Source organism: Salmo trutta, chromosome 28, assembly GCF_901001165.1.
Source record: "Salmo trutta chromosome 28, fSalTru1.1, whole genome shotgun sequence".
NCBI classification, from domain to species: domain Eukaryota; kingdom Metazoa; phylum Chordata; class Actinopteri; order Salmoniformes; family Salmonidae; genus Salmo; species Salmo trutta.
In genome coordinates, this window is record NC_042984.1 from 19,843,211 (window position 1) to 19,868,012 (window position 24,802).

Consider the following 24,802-nt stretch of genomic DNA (forward strand, 5'->3'; position numbering starts at 1 on the left):
ATTTTGAGCTTGTTACTGTATTGCAGTGTGACAGAAACAACGCAAACAATTCAAAGGATAAAATCACTTAACAATTTATATAGAAAAGCTTTTATTGTAAAACGCTTATGGACTAGACATCACAGTAAACTGAACAAACAGGGCCACACAGTTTTCTAGTCTAAGAATTGAACAAGTGAAGAACATGTCACATTATCACGTCCACAATTTCACACTAAGATTTTTGAACTTTTTAAAGTCTATTTTAACTTGTTCCTTTTTACATTTATAGTCAACATGCAAGTAACTAAATGTCAAAGAACCACTTACCACTCCTCATTGTTCTGTCATACTGTATGAGTAAGTAACTCCATACGATCGTACCAGTCATCAGAAGACTCCAGAAGATTTCCTCCCGTCTCCACCACCAGAGATGTAGTTGTCGTGTGCTGTGGGATTTGGTGTGCCTTTTTTCTCACTGTGCTTCTCAATTTATTCATATGAAAACACATGCTTGTCAGATCTTACCGCAATGTCCATTTCAGTCGTTAGTCAAGGCCCAGGCTCTGTGTTCTTTGCCAATGTGCTTTGTAAATGCCGTACACAGGCATATTAGTTGGCGTACGAGACACTGTCCTTTTTAAGCATGGTCAATAACTACAGGTTGGTTAATTTCACCAGATCTTTATTTTTACTTGTCTTGCCTTCCTGTTTATCATTTTCTCTCAGGCAGAAATGACAGCTTGCAATATTGGTAATTATAAAGTGGGTGGTTCGAGTCCTGAATGCTGATTGGCTGAAAGCCGTGGTATATCAGACCGTATACCATGGGTATGAGAGAAATACTATTTACTGCTCTAACTATGTTGGTAACCAGTTAATAGCAATAAGGCACCTAGAGTGCTTGTGGTATATGCCCAATATACCACTAAGGGCTGTATCCAGGCACGCCAGGATGCGTCTCGCATAGGAACAGCCCTTAGCCGTGGTATATTGGCCATATACCACACCACCTCGGGCCATATTGCTTAATTATGTTCTTCTACATTGCACCATTCTTTTCCTCCTCTCCTCACAGACTGGTGACTATGCAGCACGTGGTGCGATCTCACCCGTTCTCCCTCCTATGTGCAGTGACCATAGGGGTATACCTGTATACCTGTTTAAGCGTGGATATTGCCATTGAAGGCTTCCGCCATAAAGTAGTCAACTGGGTGGTGATTCCTATAGCCTGAATGGAGCTGCCCAGGCTGTCACAGACCCTATAATGGTACAGATATAAAGATGATTCCTCTATGGCAGTGAAACAAGATTGAGGTGGATTTCTTTTCCTCTAAATCAACCCCTCCACAAACTACTTCTCCACTCTTCTCGTCCTCTCTCGGTCTTCCGTTCTCTGTCCTCTATACCCATCACCTCTCCCATCTACATTAAACAGTGGTGACTGACAGCAGAGGGTTGTAGACCTTCTTCCCGTCAGGTGACCTGGTCCCGTGAGCCAGTAGTTCCTGGATGGTGATCCAGTTATCCAGGATCCTACGGCTCCGTTTCTTCTGGCTCCTCCTGTGGCTCAGCTCCAGGATGGTAGTGGGCTCTTGCCCCTGTGGAGCCCCGTGTTGTCCACCGCCACGCGACTCCCTCAGGAAGTCCAGCCGGCTCTGCATCATAAACTCCCTGCGTCTGCGCTGCTCCCTGGCCCTCAGCAACTGCTGCTTCCTTTCCTCTTTCGACCAATAGCGGCCCATCTTCATCTCACTGACGGCGTCGTCGTCCGTGGTCATGCCACTGCGCTCTTCCCGGATCTTCATGGCCCGGGCCTTCAGGAGGCGGTCCCTAACGGGACGCTTGGCAACATAGCGGGAGCCGTCGCTTCGTACTTTGACCTTCCACTCCATACGTGGCGAGGCTGGCGGCGGGAGGGGAGGGAGGATGGGTAAGGAAGGCATGGACACAGGGCCCTGGTGGATGTCCTTGCATGTGCTCCCCAGGCTCATGGGACTGTCGCTGCCCTCCCTGGGTCGCTCCAGGCCCTCGGAGGTACAGGGGGACCTCAGCTGCATGCAGCTCTGGTAGCGCTGGGGGATTCTGGGGCCAGAGTGGCGGCGGGACAGATAAGGGCTGTTCTCAGCGCTATGTCCTCTTCCCCTCCCCTCTACTGTCCCGTTGGTTTTGGGGCGTCCTGCACCTCCGTCCGACCCCCTCCTGGCCGCCTCGTCGCGGGATAGGGATCTGAACTTGGCCCCTCCCGGGCTGGAGGTCTTGGCTTCCACTCCCCTTCTGTGTGAGTTAGGGGAGTAGGGCTGGTTCAGGTTAGCCTGCCCCCTCTCCTCCCTCCTGCCTCCCCTCTCCCTGTGCCGGCTGGGGGTCCGACATTGCAAAGAGGCTGAGTCTCCCCCCTCCAGGCTGCTGCGGCCATGTGCAGAGAGGGAGGGGTACTGTTCGGTGACCAGAGGGGTGGTCCTGCAGCTCTCCCCTCCTGTGTTGTAGGCGCTGGTGCTGTCCTTGTCAGAGCGCTCCCTCTCAGGGAGCTCATTAATGTCTGACAGCTCATGTTGACAGGACTCCTCACTAACCAGAAGAGCCGCGCGCCCAGCCCCACCTCCGGCCCCGCTCTCCTCCTCCTCCTCCAGGGGCCATGCCTTCAGACAGCGCTCCCGGAGCTGCTGCATCTTCTGGGCCCTCAGGATGTTACGACACTTGAACTCCAGGTGGCGTAGCTCCTCTTCCAGGAGGGCCATCTCATGCTGCATCAGGCTCTCATTCCTGTTCACATCCAGAGGAATCCCCCCATCGCCCACCTGCCCGTGACCCCCATGCTCCCCCAGCAGCAGAAGAGCGTTGCCGTTCTTCTCATAGTAGCACTTGATCTCCAGGAGCTCCCTGTATCTATCACACTCTTCCTCCGTCAGTCCAGGCATCATCCTCACTGGGTCAGCTGTGTAGACCCTCTCCCCTGCCAGGTCAACACCCCCCCCTCCCCCTCCTCCTCCACCACCCAGACAGTCCAGCCCCAGCAAAGAGTCTGTGCTTAAGTGGAACTCTGTGGAGTGACCATGGAGCAGGGGTGGGGTCCCTCTGTCCCCCTGGCCACAGTGGAACCTGCGCATGCTGCCGGGGGTGTTGGTGGCGTTGGTGGTGGGGGCACTGGTCTGGTCGTCTCCCAGCAGGTCATGTTCTGAGGACTCCTCGTTGCGGGTGCTCTCGTCCGTACGGCCCACCCCGCTGTCCAGCTCCTGGCTGTTACTCAGCACCGTGTGGAGCAGGCTAGGAGAGTCACGGTGACCCCACTCACGGCCTCCCACCCCACCACCACCCATGACCCCTGGTTCTGCATCGAGCACGGAGGCCCCGTTCCTCAGCTGATGGGGGCTGGGCAGATGGACGGCATTGTCCAGAACCTCCAGCTCCAGCTCATCTGGGTCCAGCTGGTTGTCATTCTGAGTTGTAGAAGGTGTTTCACATATTGTGTTTGTTGTTTTGATGGCCGTTGTTGAGTTGAAGGTGTCATTGAAGTGGGAAAAGAAACATATGAGAATAAAGCAGGTTTATTTTATTGTACTCTTTTGAACCTCATACAACATGTTAGACGTATGTCTTATTGTTCATCTCTGTCACTAGATGGCGCAGGAGCCAACTTAATGTGTGAGTTCATTACCATTTTAAAGACATTTTTGTACTTGGGGGTATTTTCCACTGACCTGTCTGGATGAATAGGTCAATTGGGCCTAAAAGTAAATATATGCACACCCACTCACCCAGCTATACACGTGCACACACACATTACCAGTCTGTTCTGTTATGATTTTGTTTAGTGTGTTGTTACTACTAGTGAATAGAGTAGGTAGGAAAATGACTAATTCATCCCTTTATTCAGACCCTCTGAGATATTGATAATGTATATGTAAATATTCTGGTTGAATTCAGCAAACAATTCACGCCTCAGAGTGGAGTTGACCACATTTCATTGATATACATTTGAATATGTTTCAGACTTTTGGATTATTCCTATCTAACAACCCCTTTATGTATTTATGTATCTCCCCCTATCCCCAAGACAGGTGAAATAACCCTAAAAAGGTCCAATACAGCCATTTGTATCTGAATATCAAATCATTTCTGGGTAACAATTAAATACCATACTGTGATTGTTTTCAATTCAAATTGTTAATAATAAATAAATAATAGCTTTTTGCCAAGAAGCTATTTCTCAAGACAGAATTTTGCTAGGACAGTATGGGAGTGGCCTGAGTGAGGGTCCTAATTGGAGGAGCCTAATGGGAGGGATATGTAACCTGAAAACTAGCTGTTATTGGCAGAGAGGAGGGGAAAGTCTCTTTGTTTTTGATCTATTAACTTATACCGCCTGATGATGTCTCCAGGCGGTCCAAAAAACCCACCCATGCAAACGAGCTGAAATTTCAGCCGGTCTCTTCAAACAGCTCTTACACTAAAAGGACAATCCATTTTCACAATTTCACAGTATTATTCCAACCTCAGTGTGGAAATATATATAAAACACCAACAAAAATCAGGATTTTGACTGCACTGCCCCTTTAATCTCTGCTCATATATTTCCCTCTGATGATTCCCCCTCTCCTCAACTCCCTCTGTGAGGATTCATATTGATAAAGCATTGTCTATCTCAGTTTTAGCCGACCCTGCATCTCATTTTTCTCTGCAGATTGGAAGGCGCCACATGAGTAAAGGAAGATGAGGGTACGTGCAGTGCGTGACTGACTGGGTAGCAACCTACATTTTAATGGCCCTCGCTTAAATCTGCCCTCTAGCTGAATGTGGACTGCATTCCGATTTCAACACTGACTATGTCTCAGAGCACATGTACAGACGTGTTTGTTTGTGTCTATGGCTTATGCACCACTCTCAGTATAAAAAGGTAAACTATTCTGCCCCATCTGGAGGTGTGTGTTCAGTGACTACCCATTTGCTGTGTGTATGTGTGTATATTATGGGATGTCCTGGGACTGTGTCCTCAGATCTGGTGAGCTGTGACCTTGAGGGAAACAAAGCAATGCCACATTGGCACATACTGAAAACAAGCAGGCTCTCCTCGTTCTCCCACTAACGCTCGCTGTCCATCCCTCCCACCCCGCTCCATTTCCCTCTATCTGTCCTCATCTGTCTCCCTCTTCACTCCTCTCACCTTTCCTGTCTCCTGGGTAAACAGGGTAGGGGGAGAACTCCAGTCTTATTTCCTTTACATGAATGTCCCCTTGTTATAGACGTACCAATCTGATCTGCCTTTGATTCTATGTTGATCAATTTGGTGATCTATGTTGAATTGTACTTGACGGAAAATTGTAAATGGGGATCTTGTGAAAATAAATAACTGTAGTGGGTGCCGCTATGGATGTTTTGTACGCTCGATACAGATGGAGGATCTTAATTTGATACAGTTTGCTACAGCAAGAAAATAATCCTTTAGCAACAGGAAATATGGATTATTATGTGGATTATAATTAATAGACATTTTTGTAGAGGGAAATTCAAGTCAAATTTCCAAGTGAAAATTACAAACTTCAGAAACCTTTTTATACCTTTTTAAATGTAGGAATATTATCATGTAACAGGGTGATCAACTTAAGATCCTACATCTGTATGTCAGATGCTGGGTGTTTTGTTCTGGGAGAGGTTCTCACCTCTATTTCGGGTCGGGCCAGGAGCAGGGAGATGTTGGTACTGTCCTCCCTGGTAAGAATGGCCACCGCCTCCTCTCTGTTCTGGATGTCCACCCCGTTTATCTGATTCAGAATCACATCATAAATGTACTTTGACCCTTTTTTTCTACATAGACTTGCTATAATATAGAACTTTGTCTGAAATGTTATCCTAACAATCCTAATGTTCTCTTACCTGTAATATTCTATCCCCCTCTCGGATGCGGCCGTCCATAGCAGCTATACTATTGGGGTTGACCTGGAGTGAGAGAGGATTAGGTTAGCTGGCAAACAGGTGATCAGAGCGAAGATAACCATCATCCTCACTCCCATCCTCCTCACCTCGCCCACATAGATCCCCAGATCCTCCTCATCGTCTGTCCGGTAGCACACCGTTAACCCCAGTTTGTCCTGCTGACGAGACTTATACAGCTCCACCTCCTATTGAAATGTGTGGCAGGAAAAAACACACATTTTGAGTGACAAGTTAAACACCTGAACACTGGTAATGGAGATAGAGAGTGCATGAAGAATGTGATTTCTGTTGAATTAGATGGTAGACAATTTGATTTGACAAGACAATTGAGACTTACCTCGTATTCTAACTCATCCTGTCGGAGATCCCCCTCCTGCTGAGTGATGTCAAAGTAGTTGTTGGGGTCGTAATATTCAGGCTCTAGGAGACTGAGAATAAAACATATGAGAGAAAATATGTCATGTGTCCCAATTTTGTTTGTTTGTCAGACATACAGAATGCAGCGCTTTCAAACATCTTGGATAAATTGAATCTCAAACTCTTCCACCCCCCCCCCCCCCCCCTTCTGTCTCTCAATTCAATTTAAGGGCTTCATTGGCATGGGAAACATGATAACATTGCCAAAGCAAGTGAAGTAGGTAATAAACAAATGTGAAATAAACAGTAAATCTGTCTGTCCCTTTCTCTCACACACTCTCTCTCGCTATCATTCTCTATCCTTCTCTTTCTCTTTCCACTCACAGCTCATTGAGCAGGCAGGGTTCCAGGATGGGTGGCAGTGGTGGAGAGGGGGAAGGGTGAGGGGGCGGGGCTCCACATGGGTTGTGGGCGGTCCTTCCCAGGGTCAAGATGTGCTGGAAGCTGATGTCAGTCTGAGTGCCGCTGTCCACACAGTCAGTCAGCCCCCCTGTCACTGCTACTGTCCCGTCTAGCCCCGCTAGTCGCCCTGCATGTCCCACCCGCCGCCGGGTCCCCCTCCTCAACACGTAAGACAGCAGGGGGTCTTTCACATCCAGGGTGGGGTCCCCAGAGGGACGAGACAGCTCTTTACCATTCACCTAGAGGAGGGAGGGTTCAGAGGTTAGCCAGCGGGAGGTGGGGGAAGAAGGAGAAGAGTGAGATCAGAGGTTAGAGAGGCGGAGAAGAAAGGAAGAGTAGGGGACTGGTGGAGAATGATTAAACACAAAGGAGTACAAGGACATGGAACACACAGAGGAAGATGTGAGAGAGAGCAACACAAAGGAAAACAAGCCATTTGTAGAGCGAGAAAGGGCAATGGGTGGGTGGTAGAGATTGGACTGGTGTGTGATTACAATACAGGTGTATATAAAGATTAAACAGGATAATAGATAGTAGATGTATTGAGCCACATTAGCAGAGTTCTCACAACACATACAGACAGAACAGGTTAGTTCACTGTGTTAGAATTAACCACAACACATACAGACAGAACAGGTTGGGTCACTGTGTTAGAATTAACCACAACACATACAGACAGAACAGGTTAGTACACTGTGTTAGAATTAACCACAACACATACAGACAGAACAGGTTGGTTCACTGTGTTAGAATTAACCACAACACATACAGACAGAACAGGTTAGTTCACTGTGTTAGAATTAACCACAACACATACAGACAGAACAGGTTAGTACACTGTGTTAGAATTAACCACAACACATACAGACAGAACAGGTTGGTTCACTGTGCTAGAATTAACCACAACACATACAGACAGAACAGGTTGGTTCACTGTGTTAGAATTAACCACAACACATACAGACAGAACAGGTTGGTTCACTGTTAGAATTAACCACAACACATACAGACAGAACAGGTTGGTTCACTGTGTTAGAATTAACCACAACACATACAGACAGAACAGGTTGGTTCACTGTTAGAATTAACCACAACACATACAGACAGAACAGGTTAGTTCACTGTTAGAATTAACCACAACACATACAGACAGAACAGGTTGGTTCACTGTGTTAGAATTAACCACAACACATACAGAGAGAACAGGTTGGTTCACTGTGCTAGAATTAACCACAACACATACAGACAGAACAGGTTGGTTCACTGTTAGAATTAACCACAACACATACAGACAGAACAGGTTGGGTCACTGTTAGAATTAACCACAACACATACAGACAGAACAGGTTGGTTCACTGTTAGAATTAACCACAACACATACAGACAGAACAGGTTAGTTCACTGTTAGAATTAACCACAACACATACAGACAGAACAGGTTGGTTCACTGTGTTAGAATTAACCACAACACAAAGACTGAGGAGGAGAATAGATGAACACAACACATACAGACAGGCCTAAAACACAAAGCTAGGGGTTATTCAGTCAACACAGCCAATTAAGTGAACAGCACAAAACACCTGAACAAATAGAGAAATGTGTAGGTCCATTCGGAAAGGTGCATTCGGAAAGTATTCAGACCCCTTGACTTTTTTCACATTTTGTTAAATCACAGCCTTATTCTAAAATTGATCAAATCATTTTTTTCTCCATCAATCTACACACAGTACCCCATAGTGACAAAGCAAAAACAGGTTTTTAGACATTTTTGCAAATGTATAAAATCAAATAAAACTGACATTTCATTTACATAAGTATTCAGATCCTTTACTCAGTACTTTGTTGAAGCACCTTAGACAGTGATTACAGCCTCGAGTCTTCTTGGGTATGATGCTACAAGCTTGGAACACCAGTATTTAGGGAGTTTCTCCCATTCTTCTCTGCAGATCCTCTCAAACTTTGTCATGTTGGATGGGGAGCGTTGCTGCACAGCTATTTTCAGGTCTCTCCAGAGATGTTCGATCTGGTTCAAGTCCAGGCTCTGGCTGGGCCACTCAAGGACATTCAGAGACTTGTCCAGAAGCCACTCCTGCATTGTCTTGGCTGTGTGCTTAGGGTCGTTGTCCTGTTGGAAAGTGAACCTTCACCCCAGTCTGAGGTCCTGAGCGCTCTGTAGCAGGTTTTCATCAAGGATCCCTCTGTACTTTCCTCTGTTAATCTTTCCCTCGATCCTGACTAGTCTCCCAGTCCCTGCCCCTGAAAAGCATCCCCACAGCATGATGCTGCCACCACCATGCTTCACCGTAGGGATGGTGCCAGGTTTCCTCCAGACGTGACGCTTGGCATTCAGGCCAAAGAGTTCAATCTTGGTTTTATCAGACCAGAGAATCTTGTTTCTCATGGTCTGAGAGTCTTTAGGTGACTTTTGGCAAACTCTAAGTGGGCTGTCATGTGCCTTTTACTGAGGAGTGGCTTCCATCTGGCCACTCTATCATAAAGGCCTGATTGGTGGAGTGATGCAGAGATGGTTGTCCTTCTGGAAGATTCTCCCATCTCCACAGAGGAGCTCTGGAGCTCTGCCAGAGTGACCATCAGGTTCTTGGTCACCTCCCTGACCAAGGCCCTTCTCCCCCGATTGCTCAGTTTAGCCGGGCAGCCAGCTCTAGGAAGAGTCTTGGTGGTTTCAAACTTCTTCCATCTAAGAATGATGGAGGCCACTGTGTTCTTGGGGCCCTTCAATGCTGCAGAAATGTTTTGGTTCCCTTCCCCAGATCTTTGCCTTGACACAATCCTGTCTCTGAGCTCTACAGACAATTCCATTGACCTCATGGCTTGGTTTTTGCTCTGATATGCACTGTCAACTGTGGGACCTTATATAGACAGGTGTCTATATATATAAATCATGCCCAATCAATTGAATTTACCACAGGTGGACTCCAATAAAGTTGAAGGAACATCTCAAGGATGATCAATGGAAACAGGATGCACCTGAGCTCACTTTCGTGTCTCACAGCAAAGGGTCTGAATACTTATGTAAATAAGGTATCTCAGTTTTTTTATTTGTAATACATCTAAAACAAATTCTACACACCTGTTTTTGCTTTGTCATTATGGGGTATTGTTTGTAGATTGAGGAAATAAGGTTGTAGATTGAGGAAATAAGGCTGTAACATAACAAAATGTGGAAAAATGTAAGGGATCTGAATACTTTCCAAATGTACTCTATATTAGTAATACACCCTCCCCCACACACCCACACGTAGGATTACAAAGGCACATCACAGTTTTTGGTACATTTAGCTCAACTAAAAAGGTTTTGAAATCACATACAGCGGGGAGAAGAAAAACGTTATACTGAGACCTTCAATCGACCTTCTCCATCTAAAGAACACAGCATGTTACTTATTTGACCCTTCTGTGGAGAGAGAGAGGGAGAGGAATGGAATCATTAGAGAAGAGAAAATGAAAGTTAATAGGGTTGGTTCAGTGGGAAAAATGGAAGTGTATGTTATAAGGAAATGGGTTAATATTGGTTGAGATCATAGATTGCCTGTTGGCAGGCTAATCCCTGTATTAGTCCTAACTCCCTCTGCATGTGTCTAACCATGCTGTAAATGATCCTCTCTCTTCGAAACAACACAACTCAGTTACATCCTTTACAAAAGAAGATTGCAGTCAGAGTGCATTATAAACTGCAGTTCAAAATACCACAGTCGACTGCAGTTACTGCAGTTTCAAGTAATCAACATGTGTACCAACCCAGCCTGATATATAAACCCTCTCTAGTTCCCTATATCTGCATGTCTGTGAAGTCAGTTCTCTCTCTCTGTGTGTGTCTCCGTGTCTCCCTGTCTCTCTGTGACTGCTTTATTGGCATGAAATACAATTTGTAGATATTGCCAAAGCGGTATAGTGGTACAGCATTTCAGTAAATACAGTACAATGCAATGAGGATAATGAAATACAGTTAATTTCTTGTAGTAATAATAATAGTTATACAGGTACAGCACTACTGCTGTTATATTGTGTCTTTCTAAACAGAAAATGTCAAATAAATAAACAACAAAATTAACACGGATGATGGTTACACTATGCATACTTCTAAGTTACATACAATTGAAAAACTACAGATAATTAATGTTCATGCGATGTTCCTCAGGCTATGGCAATCATATACTGTACATATCTGGCAGTAATATTTGCAGTTTCTCCCTCACCCAGAATAATTCCCAGTTTTATGTCATTAGTAAATGCACAGAAGTTGGAAATTGATAGAGATGTTTTCTTGAAAAAATCTCATCTTATTTGGGAGTATTTCTCGCAGTGGAGGAAAAAGTGAATTTCTGTGACAATCTGATTGATTTCCCTGTGTGCTTGAATAATACAGTTGTTTAGTGTTTTTAACAGCTGACATAGTGGACTCTTTTCAGGGTTCAGCTCTTGGGTTTCCAGTGCTTTGAATCGTATGGATGTTTTGGGGCTATATTTACATTTAAATGGAATCTTCAGAGTTCCACTCTGCATGCATTATTTGGTTCTTTCTTTTGTCTATTAAAGATAATTCTGCAGAGTTCTGTATGTAGGTTTTATATTAGTTTTTTCTCCCAATTGTTATAATTGTAAAAACATGTTGGACCCATAACCTCACTTCCATACAGTACAATTGGTAAAATTACACTTGAATATTTTGCACCAGATCTGGATATTAATGTTTATTTTTTTGAATTTTCTTTTTATGAAGTAAAATGCTTGCAGGCTTTTTTCTTTTAGTACATTCACTGCCAAACCAAATCCACCAGAGGCACATACTTTTTGTCCCAGGTAGTTATACCATTGGGCATGTTCAACCATGGTATTTCCTCATTTGAAGGAGTGTCTGCTGCAGATAGAGGGCCGTTTAATATTAGGGATTAGTGGGTGTAGATCTGCATGAGGAATCTGATTGAAACAGCAGGGATATTGCTCCGGGGGTGACTAAACTGATGAATATGATTGAAACAGCAGGGATATTGCTCCGGGGGTGACTAAACTGATGAATCTGATTGAAACAGCAGGGATATTGCTCCGGGGGTGACTAAACTGATGAATCTGATTGAAACAGCAGGGATATTGCTCCGTGGGTGACTAAACTGATGAATCTGATTGAAACAGCAGGGATATTGCTCCGGGGGTGACTAAACTGATGAATCTGATTGAAACAGCAGGGATATTGCTCGGGGGTGACTAAACTGATGAATCTGATTGAAACAGCAAGGATATTGCTCCGGGGGTGACTAAACTGATGAATCTGATTGAAACAGCGGGGATATTGCTCCGGGGGTGACTAAACTGATGAATCTGATTGAAACAGCAGGGATATTGCTCGGGGGTGACTAAACTGATGAATCTGATTGAAACAGCAGGGATATTGCTCCGGGGGTGACTAAACTGATGAATCTGATTGAAACAGCAGGGATATTGCTCCGGGGGTGACTAAACTGATGAATCTGATTGAAACAGCAGGGATATTGCTCCGGGGGTGACTAAACTGATGAATCTGATTGAAAGAGCAGGGATATTGCTCCGGGGGTGACTAAACTGATGAATCTGATTGAAACAGCAGGGATATTGCTCCAGGGGTGACTAAACTGGCTCCGAGGAGAAGCAGTGATCGTGGTCAACTGATGCAAGACCCCACAACATTGAATCTGTTCAGAGGTGAAAGATCTTACAACAGTTTATGCCCCTCTTTTATAAAATGGTAATGCACTTTTTGGCGTTCATAGAATCCATTGGTTGATGTCATGAGCACACAACTGTGCGAGTGTGCATAGACTATGTGCTTATGCACGTGCGTTTGTGTGTGTTTTAATGGAGCGCTATAGACAGTATTGAGGTGGTCTAAGTGACAGACAGACAGACACCCAGACAGACATTGTGTTAGTGCGCTCATGGTCAAACACTGACCTTGGCTGTCTGGGGAGTTCTCTCTCTCTCTCTCTCTCTCTCTCTCTCTCTCTCTCTCTCTGCCTCCCCTACACTCTACCTTGCTCTATTCTCTCCATCTCCAGGCTCTCTTTCACTCTCTCTCTTCTGAATGCTGTCACAACACTTCTTGTTCTCAATCCCCTCCCTAGAGGAGACAAAACATGCTCCTCTCTTTGAGCCGCTTCTTTCCTCTGCCTGTTCCCATACTAATGGCCTGCCATAAATCTCTGTCTGTCTCTCTCTCTCTCTCTATTTTCATTTGTTATTTCAATTGAAGACAAATAAGAAACTTCATTTTTTGCATGGCTTCTTAGGCAATGCCAAATGGAGTTAACAGTGTGAAGCGTACCTGTATTTTTCATTTGTCAAGTCTAATGAAGTTGTCCACGACAAAAGCTTGTCATGCCACTGAATCAAGCATTGTTCTTATATTTTCTCCTCTTTTTTTCCCCTCTCTCTTTGGCTGGTTCCTATTCCCTTAGTTTGTCTACACAGGATACACCATCATCAGGACCAATGAGGGATTGGGTATACAGAAAAATAGCCGTATGGTCATGACTGACAGGTCTGAGAATACTCAGAAAAAATATGTAGGGGGGTGCCTCTGCATTAATTATCAATGAGAGGCAGTGAGATGGCTTTGAGGTTGGCTTCGTACAGGTTAATGGTTGTTGTGCATTAGATTGGAAGGATAATTCATCTTGACATGTTGTGATGCATTATACATCCACTGGTCCATTATGTCAGCTAAGTTCATGACCTATAACTTCTGACTTTACACTTAGCATCTTTTTTTCTATCTAGAACCTAAAATGCTTCTTCGGCTGTCCCCATAGGAGAACCATTTGAATAACCCTTTTTGGTTCCAGGTAGAACACTTTTGGTTCCAGGTAGAACCCCTTTGGATTCCAAGTAGAATCCTTTCCACAGAGTGTTCTACATGGAACTTTAAAGGGTTCTACCAGAAACCAAAAAGGGTTCTTCAAAGGGTTCTCCTATGGGGACAGACAAAGAACCCCTTTGGAACCCTTTTTTCTTAGAGTGTAGCAGTGTCCCATTGTATCCAATGACTGTCAAGTCAAATTGCGGGTGACAGAGAGAAGGGTATTTATTGTTAATTCCTTCACTAATGGTGTATGTAATAACAGGCGAATAGATACTGAGTTCCATGCCATTATATATTCCTATCATAAGGTACAATATTCGGAGTAGCACAGTAGGGGGGAGGATGGGGGAGGCGGTGGAACGAGGGGAGGGGGAGAAAGAGAGGGAGATGAAAGAGAAGCAGGGAGTTCAAAGGGGTGAGGGAAAAGCGAGGGAGCGAGGCTGATGGAGAGCAGCACAGGGGGAAGGGGAGGTGAGGAAAGATGAGTGAAATACAAGGACAAAGAGAGAGGGAAGGAAGGAGCTTTCGAGGAATAGTAGATAATGAGGGTGTGAATATCTCACAACTCCATGCTTGTTGGTAAATATTTGAAACACACAGAAGAACCCCCAGGGAGGTGTCTTAGTGGTTGAGGCTTAATGAGGTTTTATCTCAGCCGTTTTAGCTGCAGATTGATATAATATCTACAGTGCACCAGACTCTGTGAGAGGGGAAGACATGCTCCTGTAAAGGTGTCCACATGCTTCCCAGCCAAAACAGTTTGGAAGAGTTAGAGCATATATTATGACCACATTTTGTGACGTTTTTGTTTGTTTCGGACTTCGGTAAGAGTTTTTTCGGGTGTTCAGGCACACACATTTTTTCTTGAGGCAAGCCGAATCGATAGCCAAAGTCTACGCCCCTTCATCAGTGATTGGTCAACAGTAGGGATTCATCAGTAAAGTCTTTGTTGTTATTCACTGAGAGATGACTCATTTTCATCCACATTTTACATTTAGAAATACTGCATCAAAGTAGAATTGTGACAAAAACGTCACAAAATGTCTTCATAATATATGCACAAACTCTTCCGAAATGTTTAGGCTGGGAGGCATGCAGGCACCTTTACCGGAGCAAAATTGCACAACTAAGATCTCCTTGCCAAAAATGTCAAAATCAAAGACAGACACAGATTAGATTAGATTAATTCTGAGTATTTTAGCCTGCCAAGTGTATTCAGGCTACGGCTTCTCAAAATGGACAAATAGTACAATCGCCGCTTTTTTCTCGTTTTTCAAGCAAATGTCTTATGGGAGCAAACTCGTTCGGTTTGCCTAGCCGACTTCGGCTAGCCGCCAGCCAAACTGAAGAATGTTGACGCCTTAAACCGACTTCGGCTAGCCCCCAGCCAAACTGAAGAATGTTGACGCCTTAAACCGACTTCGGCTAGCCCCCAGCCAAACTGAAGAATGTTGACGCCTTAAGTCGCTCTGAATTAGAGCGTCGGCCTAATGACTAAAATGTAAAAAAAATGAAGACAAAGAGTGGGAATGGGTGGTGAACACCCACCCAGCAGTAAAGGAGTATTTGTAAAATGTATCGCATCATAAACTCTATGCTGAAGCATATTCTTCCCAATGAATACTTATAAAATACTATAAAATGATGCATAAAAATACATTATAAAAGGTTCACAATATTTCTTCCATATTTGTGTTCAGACTTTACGCTGACCGGGCCCTGCATGTGCCCTCCACATATTGAATTCTACTTGTTGGGCAAGTGATTTTTCTCATCTCCCATGTTTTGAAGGTTGTAAAAGTCACCTCTTCACAAAATCAATTCATCTGGAGACATGTTCAGTGCCCTCTGGTCCCAACCCAGATATTTGATATGACAAGAGAACATTTCAATTGGACAGTCGGCAGTGGTGGAGCTCCGACACATGGACAACGATGAGCTGCTATTGAGTAAAGTACTGCTAAAACAATTGGACAAATTAAACTAACAAGTATTTTGGGTAAATAGCAATACTGGAGGCATACCAGTAAGCAGATGTATTTTTGTTGGTTTCTGCAAACCTCTTTAGGAGCTGTATGTATTTGTTATTGTCCAAGAAAACAAATGTATTTCCTCTTCTTCTATTTTCCTCCCCCCATTATGTCTCTCTCTCTCTCTCCCTCGACCTCTCTCGCTCTCTGCTGAAACAGACAAGTCTGACTAGACCAGCCATACCACCCATAAATCCCCTCTCCTCACTTTATGACCTCCAACCTAATCACAAGCCTGTCGAGCAGGAAGGTGATAGAACTAGAACAAAGCTGTTGACACACACACACACACACACACACACACACACACACACACACACAAAAAAAAATCTTTACCAGAGAAAGAGGTGTTCCCAAGGGAAAATGTGCAGCCATCATGATAAAGAGGCAGATGAGTTGACTAATAATAGGTCTGTTTTGAGGTGAGTACCAAGCCAATTAGTGAGAGTCAACAGGTATTTCCGTTTAGAGATAATTTACTTTGGATGCCTATAGACCCCGAACCCTCACTGAGTAGTAATCAGGTTGCTCCGGTTTATATCTGTCTTTGGGAGAATTCCCTACGAATATTGCTGTGTTGAGGCTTAGTATTTCAGAGCGAGAGAGTGATGGAAGAGAGAGAGAGACAGAAAGTGGATTGGGCGTGTGTGTGACTATGTGAAGCCGTTTGGATATTTGTAGCAAGAGAAGAAGTCAATCAATACACAGATACTGAGAGGAAGAGAAGAAAAGGGGCAGATCAGATTCAATCTAAGATAGCAGAGGGAGAGAATGTGAGAGACAGATATTGGCTTAGATAGTCTGTCAGAGGGAAAGTCAATTTCATTGTCAAGTTGTAATTTCACTGTACTCCAGTGGAGGCTGGTGGGAGGAGCTATAGGAGGACGGGCTCATTGTAATGGCTAGAATAGAATCAATGGAACGGAGTCAAACGTGGTTCCATATGTTTCAATATAAAGAATCTGTGATCTTTATGTGTGTGCTTGTGTGTGTGTATGTGCATGCATATGCCCATGCGTACTCGCTCTCAGTAAATATGTCAGTAGGCTATCTATGTGTGTTTGCACAGTGTGTACGTCAGTACATGCCTGTGTCAGTGTGAAAAATAACATTTTAGGCTTGTTTAATGACTTCAGTTGCCACGGCAACAGCCTCCCATTGAAACCCATTCTACAGAGAGAAGAGAGAGGTAGACAGGATTGGGGGAAAGACTGAGGGGAGGATGGGTAGATGGAAGGGTAGACTGAAGGGGGGTTGGTGTGTGTTGGGTGCAACACAAAATGGATACTGTGCTCATACCGTGTTGTGTAGGTATATACATTTTCTGGTTAGTTTGCTATGCATTACACATATAGTACAACTAATAGCTCAACTAATGCTTACTACAAACACATAGGCAGACATAAAATATGGGTGTGTACTGTGCAAGACATGGCACCAGCCAGCAACACATTAATAAGTTCCTCCAGCAAGAGAAGCGTATGTTCAGACCAATGCTGTATGTAAACCATGGATTGTTGAGCCATGTATTGGCCATTGAGAGGCTTTGAAGCCACCGGTCAGCCATATCGACACCCTAATCTATGGATTTCACACGACTGGACTGAGTTTTTCCCTACAAAGGGCTTTATTACAGACAGAAATACTCAGCTCATGAAACATGGGACCCACACTTTACATGTTGCGTTTATATTTTTGTTCAGTGTACTTTGAGGAAAATGTTTATACATATATACACTGCTCAAAAAAATAAAGGGAACACTTAAACAACACAATGTAACTCCAAGTCAATCACACTTCTGTGAAATCAAACTGTCCACTTAGGAAGCAACACTGATTGACAATACATTTCACATGCTGTTGTGCAAATGGAATAGACAACAGGTGGAAATTATAGGCAATTAGCAAGACACCCCCAATAAAGGAGTGGTTCGGCAGGTGGTGACCACAGACCACTTCTCAGTTCTTATGCTTCCTGGCTGATGTTTTGGTCACTTTTGAATGCTGGCGGTGCTTTCACTCTAGTGGTAGCATGAGACGGAGTCTACAACCCACACAAGTGGCTCAGGTAGTGCAGCTCATCCAGGATGGCACATCAATGCGAGCTGTGGCAAGAAGGTTTGCTATGTCTGTCAGCGTAGTGTCCAGAGCATGGAGGCGCTACCAGGAGACAGGCCAGTACATCAGGAGACATGGAGGAGGCCGTAGGAGGGCAACAACCCAGCAGCAGGACCGCTACCTCCGCCTTTGTGCAAAGAGGAGCAGGAGGAGCACTGCCAGAGCCCTGCAAAATGACCTCCAGCAGGCCACAAATGTGCTCAAACGGTCAGAAACAGACTGGTATGAGGGCCCGAAGTCCACAGGTGGGGGTTGTGCTTACAGCCCAACACCGTGCAGGACGTTTGGCATTTGCCAGAGAACACCAAGATTGGCAAATTCGCCACTGGCGCCCTGTGCTCTTCACAGATGAAGCAGGTTCACACTGAGCACATGACAGACGTGACAGAGTCTGGAGATGCCGTGGAGAACGTTCTGCTGCCTGCAACATCCTCCAGCATGACCGGTTTGGCGGTGGGTCAATCATGGTGTGGGGTGGCATTTCTTTGGGGGGCCGCACAGCCCTCCATGTGCTCGCCAGAGGTAGCCTGACTGCCATTAGGTACCGAGGTGAGATCCTCAGACCCCTTGTGAGACCAAATGCTGGTGCGGTTGGCCCTGGGTTCCTCCTAATGCAAGACAATGCTAGACCTCATGTGGCTGGAGTGTGTCAGCAGTTCCTGCAAGAGGGAGGCATTGATGCTATGGACTGGCCCGCCTGTTCCCCAGACCTGAATCCAATTGAGCACATCTGGGACATCATGTCTCGCTCCATCCACCAACGCCACGTTGCACCACAGACTGTCCAGGAGTTGGCGGATGCTTTAGTCCAGGTCTGGGAGGAGATCCCTCAGGAGACCATCCGCCACCTCATCAGGAGCATGCCCAGGCGTTGTAGGGAGGTCATACAGGCACGTGAAGGCCACACACACTACTGAGCCTCATTTTGACTTGTTTTAAGGACATTACATCAAAGTTGGATCGGCCTGTAGTGTGGTTTTCCACTTTAATTTTGAGTGTGACTCCGAATCCAGACCTCCATGGGTTGATAAATTGGATTTCCATTGATTATTTTTGTGTGATTTTGTTGTCAGCACATTCAACTATGTAAAGAAAAAAGTATTTAATAAGATAATTTCTTTCATTCAGATCTAGGATGTATTGTTTAAGTGTTCCCTTTATTTTTTTGAGCAGTATATATACACACAGTTGAAGTCAGAAGTTTACATACACCTTAGCCAAATACATTTAAACTCCGTTTTTCACAATTCCTGACATTTAATCCTAGTAAAGATTCCCTGTCTTAGGTCAGTTAGGATCACCACTTTATTTTAAGAATGTGAAATGTCAGAATAATAGTAGAGAGAATTATTTATTTCAGCTTTTATTTATTTCATCGCATTCCATGTGGGTTGAAGTTTACATACACTCAATTAGTATTTGGTAGCATTGCCTTTAAATTGTTTAACTTGGGTCAAACGTTTCAGGTAGCCTTCCACAAGCTTCCCACAATAAATTGGGTGAATTTTGGCCCATTCCTCCTGACAGAGCTGGTGTAACTGAGTCAGGTTTCTAGGCCTCCTTGCTCGCACACGCTTTTTCAGTTTTGCCCACAAATTTTCTATAGGATTGAGGTCAGGGCTTTGTGATGGCCACTCCAATACATTGACTTTGTTGTCCTTAAGCCATTTTGCCACAACTTTGGAAGTATGCTTGAGGTCATTGTCCATTTGGAAGACCCATTTGCGACCAAGCTTTAACTTCCTGACTGATGTCTTGAGATGTCGCTTCAATATATCCACATAATTATCCTTCCACATGATGCCATCTATTTTGTGAAGTGCACCAGTCCCTCCTGCAGCAAAGCACCCCCACAACATGATGCTGCCACACCCGTGCTTCACGGTTGGGATGGTGTTCTTCGGCTTGCAAGCCTCCCCCTTTTTCCTCCAAACATAATGATGGTCATTGTGGCCAAACAGTTATATTTTTGATTCATCAGACCAGTTGCAAACTGTAGTCCGGCTTTTTTTGGAGCAGTGGCTTCTTCCTTGCTGAGCGGCCTTTCAGGTTATGTCAATATACGACTCGTTTTACTGTGGATATAGTTACTTTTGTACCTGTTTCCTCCAGCATCTTCACAATGTCCTTTGCTATTGTTCTGGGATTGATTTGCACTTTTCGCACCAAAATACGTTCATCTCTAGGAGACAGAACGCTTCTCCTTCCTCAGAGGTATGACGGCTGCATGGTCCCATGGTGTTTATACTTGCGTACTATTGTTTGTACTGATGAATTTGGTCCCTACAGGCATTTGGACATTGCTCCCAAGGATGCACCAGACTTGTGGAGGTCTACAGTTTTTTTTCTGAGGTCTTGGCTGATTTCTTTTGATTTTCCCATGATGTCAAGCAAAGAGGCACTGTGTTTGAAGGTAGGCCTTGAAATACATCCACAGGTACACCTCTAATTGACTCAAATGATGTCAATTAGCCTATCAGAAGCTTCTAAAGCCATGACATAATTTTCTGGAATTTTCCAAGCTGTTGAAAGGCACAGTCAATTTAGTGAATGTAAACTTCTGACCCACTGGAATTGTGATACAGTGAATTATGAGTGAAATAATCTTTCTGTAAACAATTGTTGGAAAAATTACTTGTGTCATGCACAAAGTAGATGTCCTAACTGACTTGCCAAAATTATAGTTTGTTAACAAGAAATTTGTGGAGTGGTTGAAAAACGAGTTTTAATGACTCCAACCTAAGTGTATGTAAACTTCCGACTTCAACTGAATATTTATACTTCAACTGTATACATACTGTAAAAAAAAAACGATATATTAAATTATGTGAGCTAAACATAACAAAACACACATATTATATATATATGTGTGTGTGTGTGTGTGTGTGTGTGTGTGTGTGTGTGTGTGTGTGTGTGTGTGTGTGTGTGTGTGTGCTTTTTTATGTTACGCTCACATCATTTAATTTCAAAGTATGCTTTAAGGCTAATATGGCTAATTGAGTGACTGTCAGTGACTGACATAACAAGAGAAAAACTGCTGAGGCACATCCACATTTTTTAAATGCACCTTGTGTATTCTACTATTCTAACTCTCAACAGTAATTATTTTTAATTTGTTCACTCTGATATGTCCCGACCCACATTAACATGGTGCTTGCCTATGGAGCAGCAAGGGGAACTGCCCCTCCCTTCCTTACTTTAAGGCTATGCTCAAATCAGCAAGGGGAACTGCCCCTCCCTTCCCTACTTTCAGGCTATGCTCAAATCAGCAAGGGGAACTGCCCCTCCCTTCCCTACTTTCAGGATATGCTTCTTTATTGAGGAAAAATGTACTTACTATGACTGTGATATGCGGTTGTCTCACCTTAAGATGAATGCACTAACTGTAAATCTCTCTGGAGCTAAATGACTAAAATGTAAATGTAGCATACTTTAGAAAGAATGCATTAAGGTGTCTAACAGAATAAATGTGACAAAAACAAATGAGAACATTAAATGTATTTCTATAGCTTCCAAAATATATTTTAGTGGAGGAGTGCATCAAAGCAGGGACTGAGAGACTGAAAAACAGCTTCTATCTCAAGGCCATCAGACTGTTAAACAGCCATCACTAACGTTGAGTGGCTGCTACAAACATACTGACTCAACTCACTAGCCACTTCAAACAATGACACTTTATATAATGTTTACATACCCTACATTACTCATCTCATATGTATATACTGTACTCTATACCATCCACTGCATCTTGCCTATGCCGTTCTATACCATCACTCATTCATATATTTTTGTTATGTACATATACATTCATTTACACTTGTGTATAAGGTAACTGTTGTGAAATTGTTAGGTTAGATTACTCGTTGGATATTACTGCATTGTCGGAACTAGAAGCACAAGCATTTCACTACACTCGCATTAACATCTGCTAACCATGTGTATGTGACAAATAAAATTTAATTTGATGGAGGCACAGTGGCTTCAACACAGCACCCCCCTATCAGTCATCTAGTGTATAAATCATGGATTCAGACAGACAAAACTGTCTGTTTCTTCTCTTGCATTGCTGTAAACACTGTCAGTGTAATGTGGCATTGTAATGTCAGTGTAATGTTGCATTGTAATGTCAGTGTAATGTTGCAGTGTAATGTCAGTGTAATGTTGCATTGTAATGTCAGTGTAATGTTGCATTGTAATGTCAGTGTAATGTTGCATTGTAATGTCAGTGTAATGTTGCAGTGTAATGTCAGTGTAATGTTGCATTGTAATGTCAGTGTAATGTTGCATTGTAATGTCAGTGTAATGTTGCATTGTAATATCAGTGTAATGTTGCATTGTAATGTCAGTGTAGTGTTGCATTGTAATGTCAGTGTAATGTTGCATTGTAATGTCAGTGTAATGTTGCAATGTAATGTCAGTGTAATGTTGCATTGTAATGTCAGTGAATTGTTGCATTGTAATGTCAGTGTAATGTTGCATTGTAATGTCAGTGTAATGTTGCATTGTAATGTCAGTGTAACGTTGAATTGTAATGTCAGTGTAATGTTGCATTGTAATGTCAGTGTAATGTTGCATTGTAATGTCAGTGAAATGTTGCATTGTAATGTCAGTGTAATGTTGCATTGTAATGTCAGTATAATGCTGCATTGTAATGTCAGTGTAACGTTGAATTGTAATGTCAGTGTAATGTTGCATTGTAATGTCAGTGTAATGTTGCATTGTAATGTCAGTGAATTGTTGCATTGTAATGTCAGTGTAATGTTGCATTGTAATGTCAGTGTAACGTTGAATTGTAATGTCAGTGTAATGTTGCATTGTAATGTCAGTGTAATGTTGCATTGTAATGTCAGTGTAATGTTGCAGTGTAATGTCAGTGTAATGTTGCATTGTAATGTCAGTGTAACGTTGAATTGTAATGTCAGTGTAATGTTGCATTGTAATGTCAGTGTAACGTTGAATTGTAATGTCAGTGTAATGTTGCATTGTAATGTCAGTGTAACGTTGAATTGTAATGTCAGTGTAATGTTGCATTGTAATGTCAGTGTAACGTTGAATTGTAATGTCAGTGTAATGTTGCATTGTAATGTCAGTGTAATGTTGCATTGTAATGTCAGTGTAATGTTGCATTGTAATGTCAGTGTAACGTTGAATTGTAATGTCAGTGTAATGTTGCATTGTAATGTCAGTGTAATGTTGCATTGTAATGTCAGTGTAATGTCAGTGTAATGTTGCAATGTACATGAGTAGCAGATCATTTCTCCTTTAACTGAGTCTAATTTGGATGTGTATTTATGCATTTTTGTGGAAAACCCTGGGCCCGGTTTCCAAAAAGCATCTTAAGGCTAAGTTCATCCTTTAGGCTAAGTTCATCCTTTAGGCTAAGTTCATCCTTAAGGCTAAGTTCATCCTTAAGGCTAAGTTCATCCTTAAGGCTAAGTTCATCCTTTAGGCTAAGTTCATCCTTAAGGCTAAGTTCATCCTTTAGGCTAAGTTCATCCTTAAGGCTAAGTTCATCCTTTAGGCTAAGTTCATCCTTTAGGCTAAGTTCATCCTTTAGGCTAAGTTCATCCTTTAGGCTAAGTTCATCCTTAAGGCTAAGTTCATCCTTAAGGCTAAGTTCATCCTTTAGGCTAAGTTCATCCTTTAGGCTAAGTTCATCCTTTAGGCTAAGTTCATCCTTTAGGCTAAGTTCATCCTTTAGGCTAAGTTCATCCTTAAGGCTAAGTTCATCCTTAAGGCTAAGTTCATCCTTAAGGCTAAGTTCATCCTTTAGGCTAAGTTCATCCTTTAGGCTAAGTTCATCCTTTAGGCTAAGTTCATCCTTAAGGCTAAGTTCATCCTTAAGGCTAAGTTCATCCTTTAGATGCTTTTGGGAAACCGTCCCCAGAACAAAGCACAAAACCTCAAGAGACATGCAGTGTTTTAGATAACCGTGAAAATTGTTCTCTTTTATTTGGCATCATGGAGTTTTTAAACCAATCAACCATCTGTTCTGTTAGAAATTCTGTATTTACAATATTGTCATGTGGTGAGTTCTTTTAATTTAAGAATTGTATTTAAATAGAAATTTCAGCCTTTGGATGAAAGGAAAACATGCTTTACTATCAAACTGTCAGTGTATTCTGTTTGGAATGCTGATGGTCTAGCTACATGCCTATGTGATCATCTTGACACACCCTTTGCCATCTGGCCTTCGCAGGTTGCATGAGAGCACTGGTGGTAACCAGGATTTCTGCCAATAGAATAGTGGTGTATGTGTCTCAGTTCTGTCGGTGTATGCTCCCTTTATCCAGGCAGAGGCTCTCTTGTGTGCTCTTTGGAGGCATTGGGTACAGACTGATTGGACCACAGTGCATACAAACAGGTTCCATGCTACATCACCCAGACGGGACAGAGAACAGAAGTCTTCTGCCCAGTCAGAGGACTCAGTGATAAACCACCACTGTTTTACTCCCCACCCCTGCCTGTTTGGGTCTCAGACAGTGGCTCACACAGTCTGCCAGTGGATTTTGCTGTCTATAAAAGCTGAACACCTTGTGTGTCGTTAGAGCTCACTCCCTTGGGCATACCTTTATGTACCGCTTATTACACAATTGTTTGAACGCTTGATCAGTGAAGTGATTTGATTTTACACTATATCAATACACACTGACCCAGCATGTGGTCTTTGTCATCAAGGCTGACCTCTGAAAAAGGGTAAATGAATTTACCGCCAGTCTCCCTTGCATGCTTCAGACTGCACACACACACACACGCACGCACGCACGCAGACACACACACCCGGGGGATCAGCGAAGTCACTCAAGCCTACCTATTCATCCCTGCTCTGTGAAGCGCTCAAATCAATTACTCCTGTCATCTGAGGGCAAACAGCAGAAAAATAGCCTTCTCATTCCTTCCTTCCTTCCTTCTCTTCCCTTTTTCTTTTCCCCATTCTGTCTTCTCCTTTCCTTTGCCTGACTCATTAGTCTACCACTTGCAGTCATGTCGTCGCCCGTTGTTCTCTTTCTTGGCTTTGCCTCAGGCACCAGATGCAACTCTGATAACTGGCACAGATTCACATGTCCTGACT

At 43.5% G+C, this 24,802-nt stretch overlaps 1 protein-coding gene across 2 annotated transcripts in view; it reads right to left on the bottom strand.

The window, feature by feature from the left end:
- Positions 1-67: 67 nt before the first annotated feature.
- The window catches only part of LOC115165741 (PDZ domain-containing protein 4), a 30,842-nt gene continuing 6,107 nt past the window's right edge, over positions 68-24,802 (bottom strand). For both annotated transcript variants that reach the window (XM_029719074.1, XM_029719073.1), the window contains exons 2-8: positions 10,091-10,144; positions 6,652-6,968; positions 6,248-6,338; positions 5,997-6,095; positions 5,851-5,913; positions 5,637-5,738; positions 68-3,416 (exon numbers count right to left, since the gene is read on the bottom strand). In XM_029719074.1, the coding sequence (XP_029574934.1) occupies positions 1,410-3,416; positions 5,637-5,738; positions 5,851-5,913; positions 5,997-6,095; positions 6,248-6,338; positions 6,652-6,968; positions 10,091-10,126 (2,715 nt within the window). In that variant the 5' untranslated portion in view covers positions 10,127-10,144 and the 3' untranslated portion in view covers positions 68-1,409. The remainder of the gene's footprint in view (positions 3,417-5,636; positions 5,739-5,850; positions 5,914-5,996; positions 6,096-6,247; positions 6,339-6,651; positions 6,969-10,090; positions 10,145-24,802) is intronic.